This window comes from Capra hircus, chromosome 8 (genome assembly GCF_001704415.2).
Source record: "Capra hircus breed San Clemente chromosome 8, ASM170441v1, whole genome shotgun sequence".
Classification (NCBI taxonomy): Eukaryota; Metazoa; Chordata; class Mammalia; order Artiodactyla; family Bovidae; genus Capra; species Capra hircus.
Genome location: NC_030815.1, coordinates 94,306,037 through 94,316,957, shown reverse-complemented (window position 1 = coordinate 94,316,957; position 10,921 = coordinate 94,306,037). Strand labels below are relative to the sequence as shown.

The 10,921-nt window shown below is 37.7% G+C and overlaps 1 protein-coding gene across 1 annotated transcript; it reads left to right on the top strand.

Annotated features, from left to right (window-relative positions):
• Nucleotides 9,430-10,391, top strand: LOC102169960 (olfactory receptor 13C7-like). The gene is given in 2 exon segments (XM_005684386.2): nt 9,430-9,865; nt 9,868-10,391. Coding segments are annotated over 2 exon segments (960 nt in total).

Below are 10,921 nucleotides of genomic sequence, written 5' to 3'. Positions count from 1 at the left end.
TCATCAGAACAGATTCAAATGTATTCTTTTTAATGGCTGAGTAATATTTAATGAGCCATATTTAATGGCTGTGTATATGTACCACAGCAAGAAATCAGATTTCAAATAAACATCCTACTTTGCATCTCAGTAAACTAGAAAAAGAACAAACAAGACCAAAATGAATAGAAAGAAGGGAATAAGATTCAGAGAGGAAATAAATAAAATGGAGACCAGAATAACAATGGAAGGGATCAATCATACTTAAAAGAATTACTGCACAAATAGAATTGTAAGAGACTACTTGAACAATTATATGGCAAGACATAACTCAGAAGAAATGGATATATTTCTAGAAGAAACCTACCAAGACTGAATCAAGAAGAAATAGAGAATTTGAGCAGACCAGTAGTGAGTAAAGACATTGAAACTGTAATCAAAACAACTCCAAACACAGAAAACTCTAGGACCAGATATCATCACTGGAGAATTCAGTTAAACTTTTAAAGGAGAATTAATACCAATTCTTCTCAAATTGTTCCAAACTATTGAGGAGGAGGGAACATTTCCAAACTCATTCTAAGAGGTCAGCATTATTTTGATACAAAAACCAAATAAGAATACCACAAGAAAAGAAAACTATAGACCAATATTCCTGATGAATATATAGGCAAGAGTTCTTTTCCAAGTATTAGAAAACTGAATTCAAGAACATATTAAAAGGGTTATATGTCATGATAAAGTGGGATTTATCTCTGGGCTCAGCATATACACCAATCTGTGTAATCCATCATGTCAATAAAAAGAAAGATAAAAACGTCATGATCATCTCAATAGATGCAGAAAAAGTATTTGACAATATACAACATACTTTCATGATAAAAACCTTTAACAGACTGGTTATAGAAGGAACATATCTCATGTTAACAATATATAAATGTATCACAGCAACAAGCTGTGTACCTTAAAGTTATGCAGTGTTACATATTTTTATTCAATGAAAGATAGTACATCATATATAATTAACACCATATAATTTAGCTTATGTGGGACTTTGGATAAGTTACTTCAATTTCTGAGACTCACTTGGGTCGTGGTAAAATGTGGGAGGAAAACTGCCAATTTGTTGTGAGAGTTAAATATCTTAGATTCCTCCTATAATATGTGGTTAAAATACTGTATCTGGAGTTATACTTTTGTAATTATATCTTAATATTATGTTTATTTAATTTTTGATTATAATTATTAGATCTTGTTGGCTTAAAACGGAAATTTTATACATTGTGTTTAAGGTGATGATACTGAAATTTGAATTCATAATGGGCAGACACAATATTATCTCTTCTCAGATGGGCATCTATTGAGTCTTTCAAGGACCAGTTGTGAGTTAATCTGGAAATATTTGTGATTGGTTGTGAGGACCTTCCCATAGACCAAACAGCCTGCATCTGCATTAAGTGCAATTTTTTAGAACCTGGAATTTCACCTCCTTTAGTGTATAGGTTATCTTCATAACATTTGCATTCCTCTAAATTCTGTAATTCCTCTGGTTTTTTTTTTTTTTGGGTCATGAAACTCCTAGGTGCATATATTTTTTACAGGTAAATTAATATAGTTTTACTCAGTACTGAGTGATAATTTTTTTCCCTGTTCATATGTATGTAAATGGTATCCAGCTTCTGATGTTTTGACTTGTTTGTTCGACTCAATGGTGGTAACAAAGTCCTACCACTCAGAGGAAAGTGTACTTCAAATTTTGAATTTTTATCTTTCCCTGGCCTAGTGATACATGACACTCTCCTGAGATACTGGGTAGCAGCCACCACAGCTCACAGTCAGCCAAGCAATCATGAGGGTTAGCAACTGATACAACCATTCTGAACCCAGACAGCTCTTCTGCTTTTCACTTTAAGTACAGTATTCAATAAGTTACATGAGAATATTAAACACTTTATATTATAAAATAAGCTTTGTGTTAGATGATTTTGCCCAACTAAAGACTAATGTAAGTGTTCTGAGCTTGTTTAAGGTAGGCTAGGTTAAACATATAATCATTAGGGATTTGATTTAGGTCATACCTGAATGGTCTAGTGGTTTCCCCTACTTTCTTCAATTTAAGTCTGACTTTGGCAATAAGGAATTCATGATCTGAGCCACAGTCAGCTCCTGGTCTTGTTTTTGCTGACTGTATAGAGCTTCTCCATATTTGGCTGCAAAGAAGAATTTCGGGGTTGACCATCTGGTGATGTCCATGTGTAGTCTTCTCTTGTGTTGTTGGACAGTGTGTGTGCTATGACCAGTGTGTTCTCTTGGCAAGACTCTCTTAGCCTTTGCCTTGCTTCATTCTGTACTCCAAGGCCAAATTTGCCCGTTACTCCAGGTGTTTCTTGACTTCCTACTTTTGCATTCCAGTCCCGTATAATGAAAAGGACATCTTTTTGGGTGTTAATTCTAGGAGGTCTTGTAGGTCTTCATAGAACCGTTCAACTGCAGCCTCTTCAGCATTACTGGTCAGGGCGTAGACTTGGATTACCATGATACTGAATGGTTTGCTTGGAAACAGAGAGATCATTCTGTCATTTTTGAGACTGCATCCAAGTAATGCATTTCGGACTCCTGTCGACTATGATAGATACTCCATTTCTTCTAAGGGATTCTTGTCCACAGTAATAGTAAATGGTCATCTGAGTTAAATTCTCCCATTCCAGTCCATTTTAGTGTGCTTATTCCTAAAATGTCGATGTTCACTCTTGGCCATCTCATGTTTGACCACTTCCAACTTGTCTTGATTCATGGACCTAACCTTCCAGATTCCTATGCAATATTGCTCTTTACAGCATTGGACCTTCCTTCCATCACCAGTCACATCCACAACTGGGTGTTGTTTTGACTTTGGCTCCATTTCTTCATTCTTCCTGGAGTTATTTCTCCACTGATCTCCAGTAGCATATTGGCCACCTACCGAGCTGGGGAGTTCATCTTTTAGTGTCCTATCTTTTTGCCTTTTCATACTGTTCATGGGGTTCTCAAGGCAGGAATAGGAGGTGGTTTGCCATTCCCTTCTCCAGTGGACCACATTTTGTCATTTTCAGGGGCTAGATCTGATAGAGAGAGTGCCTGAAAACTATGGATGGAGGTTTGTGACATTGTACAGGAGACAGGGAAAAGACCATCCCCAAGAAAAAGAAATATAAAATAGCAAATGGCTGTCTAAAGAGGCCTTGCAAATAGCTGTGAAAAGAAGAGAAGCCAAAAGCAATGGAGGAAAGGAAAGATATACCCATTTGAATGCAGAGTTCCAAAGAATAGAAAGGAGAGATAAGAAAGCCTTCCTCAGTGATCAGTGCAAAGAAATAGAGGAAAACAACAGAATGGGAAAGACTAGAGATCTCTTCAAGAAAATTAGAGATACCAAGGGAACATTTCATGCAAAGATAAGCACAATAAAGGACAGAAATGGTAGGGACCTAACAGAAGCAGAAGATATTAAGAAGAGGTGGCAAGAATACACAGAACTGTTTAAAAAAGATCTTCATGACCCAGGTAACTATGATGGTGTGATCACTCACCTAGAACCAGACATCCTGGAATGTGAAGTCAAGTGGGCCTTAGGAAGCATCACTATGAACAAAGCTAGTGGAGGTGATGGAATTCCAATTGAGCTATTTCAAATCCTAAAAGATGATGCTATGAAAGTGCTGCACTCAATATGCCAGCAAATTTGGAAAATTCAGCAGTGGCCACAATAATGGAAAAGATCAGTTTTCATTTTAATCCCTAAGAAGGTGATGCCAAAGAATGCTCAAACTACTGCACAATTGCACTCATCTCACATGCTAGTAAAGTAATGCTCAAAATTCTCCAAGCCAGGCCTCAACAGTATGTGAACCATGAATTTCCAGATATTCAAACTGGATTTAGCAAATGGAGAGGAACCAGAGATCAAATTGCCAACATCCACTAGATCATTGAAAAGCAAGAGATTTCGAAAAGCAAGAGTAAGAAACACCTATTTCTTCTTTATTGACTATGCCAAAGCCTTTGACTGTCTGGATCAGAATAAACTGTGGAAAATTCTGAAAGAGATGGGAATACCAGACCACCTCACCTGCCTCTTGAGAAATATGTATACCAGTCAGAAAGCAACAGTTAGAACTGGACGTGGAAAAACAGGCTGTTTCCAAATTGGAAAAGGAGTACGTCAAGGCTGTATATTATCACTCTGCTTATATAACTAATATGAAGAGTACACCATGAGAAATGCTGGGCTGGATGAAGCATAAGGTGGAGTCAAGATTGCTGGGAGAAGTATCAATAACCTCAGATATGCAGATGACACCACCCTTATGGCAGAAAGTGAAGAATAACTAAAGGGCCTCTTGATGAAAGTGAAAGAGGAGAGTGAAAAAGTTGGCTTAAAGCTCAACATTCAGAAAACTAAGATCATGGCATCTGGTCCGATCACTTCATGGCAAATAGATGGAGAAACAGTTGAAACACTGGCTGACTTTATTTTTTGGGGCTCCAAAATCACTGCAGATGGTGACTGCAGCATGAAATTAAAAGACACTTGCTCCTTGGAAGAAACATTATGACCAACCTATACAGCTTATTAAAAAGCAGAGACATTGCTTTGCCGACTAATGTCTCTCTAGTCAAGGCTATGGTTTTTCCAGTAGTCGTATATGCATGTGAGAGTTGGACTATAAAGAAAGCTGAGCACCGAAGAATTGATACTTTTGCACTGTGGTGTTGGAGAAGACTCTTGAGAGTCTTTTGGACTGCAAGGAGGTCCAGCCAGTCCATCCTAAAGGAAATCAGTTCTGAATGTTCATTGGAAGAACTGATGTTGAAGCTGAAACTCCAATACTTTGGCCATCTGATGCGAAGAAATGACTCATTTGAAAAGACCCTGATGCTGGGAAAATTGAAGGCAAGAGGAGAAGGGGACGACAGAGGATGAGATGGTTGGATGGCATCACTGACTCAATGAACGTGAGTTTGAGTGAACTCCGGGAGTTGGTGATGGATAGGGAGCCCTGGCTTGCTGTGGTCCATGGGGTCACAAAGAGTCAGACACACACAATGAAGCGACTGAAATGAACTATACTGAGGCTAAGCTGTATTTGGTAGGATGAGTTTATCTGGATGTAGCCCTACTTTACATTAAGGAATACCCAGGAATTTGTCTCTAAATCTTCTGTAGTATTTTTATTTTATGACAAAGAACTTTTGATAATATATAAAATATCCTTATCACAGTGTGGCACAAAAATCTTATTAATGCTGATAAGTATTAATATGGCTGGATCAATGATAGCTGGCTAATATTTATTGAGAACTAACTCTGTGCCAGATACTGTGATAAGCACTTTATTAAGTCATTTATTATTTCACTGCAAGCCTGTAAGTGTTATATATAATAATAATATGATAAACTATCATTATCACTATTTTACAGAGCAAACAGATAAAGGGAAGTTAAAGTAGCTTTCTCAAGATCATATAGCTAGAACCAGGATTTAATAACTGGCAGTCTGGATCCAGGGCTTCCCTGGTGGCTCAGTGGTAAAGAATCTGCCTGCTAATGCAGGAGCTATGGCTTTGTTTCCTGGGTCAGAAAGGTCCCCTGCAAGAGGTAATGGCAACTCATGGCAGTAATCTTGCCTGGGAAATCCCATGGACAGAGGAGCCTGGTGGGCTACAGTCTACAGGGTCGCAAATGAGTTGGACATGACTTAGCAGCTAAACAACAACAACAAAGGAACCTGAATTTCTCACTCTTGGAAATTATACTGTGGTTATGTAGGATATTAACATTAGAGTTTAGTTGAGAGATGTAAGGGCCTTTGAATTAATTCTGTAAATTTTCCAAACCTTTAAAATCAGTTCAAAATATGTAAAAATCAATTATTTAAAACTTGTGATCCTAAAAGATGATGCTGTGAAAGTGCTTCACTCAATATGCCAGCAAATTTGGAAAACTCAGCAGTGGCTACAATATTGGAAAAGGTCAGTTTTCATAAAAATCCAAAGGAAAGGTAATGCCAAAGAATGCTCAAACTATTGCACAGTTGTACTCATCTCACATGCTAGTAAAGTAATGCTCAAAATTCTCCAAGTATGTGAACCGTGAAATTCCAGATATTCAAGCTGGTTTAGCAAATGGAGAGGAACCAGAGATCAAATTGCCAACATCCTCTGGATCATGGAAAAAACAAGAGAGTTTCAGAAAAACATCTATTTCTGCTTTATTGACTATGCCAAAGCCTTTGACTGTGTAGATCACAACAAACTGTGGAAAATTCTGAAAGAGATGGGAATACCAGACCACCTCACCTGCCTCTTGAGAAACCTATATGCAGGTCAGGAAGCAACAGTTAGAACTGGGCATGGAAAAACAGACTGGTTCCAAATCAGAAAAGGAGTACGTCAAGGCTATATATTATCACCCTGCTTATTTAACTTATATGCAGAGTACATCATGAGAAATGCTGGGCTGGATGAAGCCCAAGCTGGAATCGAGATTGCCGGGAGAAATAACAATAACCTCAGATATGCAGATGACACTACTCTTATGGCAGAAAGTGAAGAGGAGCTAAAAAGCCTCTTGATAAAAGTGAACGAGGAGAGTGAAAAAGTTGGCTTAAAACTCAACATTCAGAAAACTAAGATCATGGCATCTGAGCCCATCACTTCGTGGCAAATAGATGGGGAAACAATGAAAACAGTGTCAGACTTTATTTTTTGGGGTTCCAAAATCACTGCAGATGGTGACTGCAGCCATGAAATTAAAAGACACTTGCTCCTTGGAAGAAAAGTTATGACCAAGATAGACAGCTTATTAAAAAGCAGAGATATTACCTTGCTGACAAACGTCTGTCTAGTCAAAGCTATGGTTTTTCCAGTAGTCATGTATAGATGTGAGAGTTGGACCATAAAGAAAGCTGAGTGCCAAAAAATTGATGTTTTTGCACTGTGGTGTTGGAGAAGACTTTAGAGTCCCTTGGACTGCAAGGAGATTCAACCAGTCTAACCTAAAGGAATCAGTCCTGAATATTCATTGGAAGGATTGATGCTGAATCTGAAACTCCAATACTTTGGCCACCTGATGTGAAGAACTGACCCATTTGAAAAGACCCTGATGCTGGGAAAGATTGAAGGTGGGAGGAGAAGAGGACGACAGAGGATGAGATGGTTGGATGGCATGACCGACTCAATGGATGTGAGTTTGAGTAAACTCTGGGAGTTGGTGATGGACAGGGAGGCCTGGCGTGCTACAGTCCATGGAGTCGCAAACTGTGGACACTACTGAGCGGCTGAGCTGAACTGATGATTTCCATTTTTCTTTCTTTTCTGAAATGAATCTTTACAACTCTTTCCCAGTACTTCCTATTTAATTTTTGTAATATTCATACCTTCTCCACACACAACAGGTAGCATGTCCTGTTGGAACTTCAGTTTCTAAAAATGCTGCAGTTTTAGATACAAGAACACTCATCACTATATATCATTCCTTATTTCATTCCAGTATCTTACCATCTTCTTTGTATCCAGAGAGTAAGTTCAATTTTGACCTAAGTGTCACAGATTACTACCATGTCTTTCCATCAGATATATTCAATTCTAATTTTTGTGTCGATGATTTTACCTGGCTAGCAATTCTAAATTTGTCCTTCCCAAAGGATGTAGAATCAGAAGATTTGTTTTGTGAGTTAGCTTAGTTAAATTATATTAGCAGCTTTGGTTTAATTGCTTCTAAGGGACTTCATCCCCAAAGTACTAGAAATTTTCTAAATTCTACTCAAACCATACTGTGAACTTTAAATTGCTTTTGGGATTAAAAACATCCTCAAAGCAGCAAAGATCTTAAGTTGTTTTGGTACTCCATTGGCTGATCCTTTACTAGTGAAATAAATGACTATAAAAAGCTCTAGCTTTCATTTTTACTGAAAACCAGTTCTGTTTTGCTAGTGGTTAGTTGCCTTTTTTTCCCACAGTGTAGAAATGGCAGCTACTTTATATTAATGAAAAAAGTGATAAATAAATACTTCTTCCTTTAGTTGTTTTACTAAATTTTACTAAATTTACTGGGTTGGAATTTATGAGACTAGAAATCTCATAAAAAAGTAAGTCGACTCCTGTTTCTGTTTTAATATAAAAATACTAATACAAGTAATTATAACATATTGCTAATGCTTAAGAATATTTTAGAATGACTCACCTCTCTTTATTATAGGTTTTCTGAATATGTAGTGAGAGGATCATCAGCAGAGCAGCTCTTAGAGCAGAAGTTAAGCTGCTAGATTTCTGTGGAGGGAGAAGCTAATCTATATTTTCTCAAGCATGGAGGTAAAAGAGTAAATTCCCTGTCCCTTAAATCTTTCAGTTCATATATATATTTTTTTGTTTTGAGTGGAGATTATGACAGGTGCACTAAAGTTTTCTGAGATCAACTTGTTATTCTTTATCTGGCAGGAAAATAAAGTTACCTAGATGTCCCAATTTGTACCAAAAGAGACTAAGAAGAATAATTGTATATAAAATATTTTCTTTTATAAGTATTGCTGCTGCTACTGCTGCTAAGTCACTTCAGTCGTGTCCGACTTTGTGCAACCCCATAGATGGCAGCCCACCAGGCTCCCCCGTCCCTGGAATTCTCCAGGCAAGAACACTGGAGTGGGTTGCCATTTCCTTTTGCAATGCATCAAAGTGAAAAGTCAAAGTGAAGTTGCTCAGTCATGTCCCACTTTTCGTGACCCCATGGACTGCAGCCTACCAGGCTCCTGTGTCCATGGAATTTTCCAGGCAAGAGTACTGAAGTGGGGTGCCATTTATAAGTATTACTAATGCCTTAATTAATATTTTAGGATATTATAGGTATACATTTCTTCTCAAATTAGAAATGACCAAACATCCTTTTGCTAAAGATGTATCTTTTCAGTTTGTTTTTCTAGTCGCAATCTATTTGCAACTGATGTTATATTACTGTTGATGCAGGATTACACATACCATTTGATTTTAGTAGCTGTAAAACAATTATTTTTGTTACAGATAACATTAGTTGTATTCTGGAATGTTTGATCAAAATGTTATGGTGACATTTCATTCAAAATAATTTCAAACTCATAATGTGAGACATAATTCTAACCCAGTTATATTTGTTCTGACTCTCTTCTAAAAAGGGCACATTTTCTTTTCTTTGAATTTAAGCCTTCTTCATGAGTTCTGAAAGTCTAACTGATTTTAGCTTAGAGGATTTTAGCATAGTCTTATGCTATCTGTGTATCCAATTATAAGTCCACATTACCCATAAGGGAAACCACTTAAGGCTGCAAACAACTCTTACAAACACTGTGATAACAGATCCACATGTATTCCAACTGCTGCAGAATTTCTTTTGTTGAAAGAAAATGGGAAAGATCATTAGTTAATGGAAAGACCATTAATATGGGAAAGAACAATCAGTCTTCTGTTACAGAATTTGTCCTGCTGGGGCTTTCTGGCTACCCAGAGCTTGAAGCCATTTATTTTGTGCTGGTGTTATTTATGTACATGGTGATCCTGCTGGGAAATGGTGTCATCATCATTGTAAGTGTCTGTGACTCTCACCTGCATACCCCCATGTACTTTTTCCTCAGTAACTTATCATTCTTGGATATTTGCTACACCAGTTCTTCTATCCCCTTATTTCTCAGCAGCTTCTTAACTTCAAAGAAGACCATTTCCTTCTCTGGATGTGGAGTACAAATGTTTCTCTCCTTTGCTATGGGAGCCACGGAATGTGTCCTTCTAAGCATGATGGCATTTGACCGCTATGTGGCCATCTGCAACCCTCTGAGATACCCCATCATTATGAGCAAGAATTTGTATGTGCCTATGGCTGCAGGGTCTGGATTGCAGGGGGTGTCAATTCTATGTTGCAGACCTCTCTTGCAATGTGGCTTCCTTTTTGTGGGGATAATGTTATTAATCATTTCACTTGTGAAATCTTGGCTGTCTTAAAATTGGCCTGTGCTGATATCTCCGTAAATGTTATCAGCATGGTTGTTGCTAATATGATTTTTCTTGTGGTCCCAGTACTTTTTATTTTCATTTCCTATGTTTTCATTCTCTCTACCATCCTGAGGATTCCTTCTTCAGAAGGAAGGCGCAAAGCCTTCTCTACCTGCTCTGCCCACTTAACAGTGGTGATTATATTCTATGGAACCATCCTCTTCATGTATGCAAAGCCCAAGGCTAAAGATTCCTCTGGTGTAGACAAAGTCCAAGTCACAGACAAAATCATCTCTCTCTTCTATGGAGTCGTGACGCCTATGCTCAATCCCCTCATCTACAGTTTGAGGAACAAAGACGTGAAGGCAGCTGTGAAGAATATACTCTGTCAGAAATGCTTCTCAGGGGAAAAGTGAATGTTGCTTTAAAAAATTCATTTACTCTGATTGCATGACTAGTTCTCACCTGTAAGTTCCAAAATAAATGTAAGGATTGGTAGCACCATTGATTCTTCAAATTCTCATTTTTCTGTTCCTAGGGTCTAAATGTGAGAGAAATCTAAGGCCCATGTTCTTCATGACTCTCTTAAAGAGAAAAGGGAAAGAAATCTATGGGTAGAAAAGATTCTCACCCAAACCACAGTTAGTTTAACCCTAGAATGATGAGTTCTATAATCTTATGTAAACAGAAGTAGCATTTAACTAGTTTAACCTCTTATCTTCTATGTGCATCAATTTTCTAGTTTCAAAACTTTCCTAGGAAGGTAAAGTACAAAGTGCCTTTTAAGGGTCAGCGTGCTAAATAAATTCAGCACTAAATGATTCATAATGGGGTAGTGTTTGACCTTAGAGAGAGATGACCACTTTTCGATGTTAGATATCTGGCTGTGTGTATATCATAGGAAAGAGTAGAAAAATGATGCTATTTTTCCTAGAGCTCGTATTCT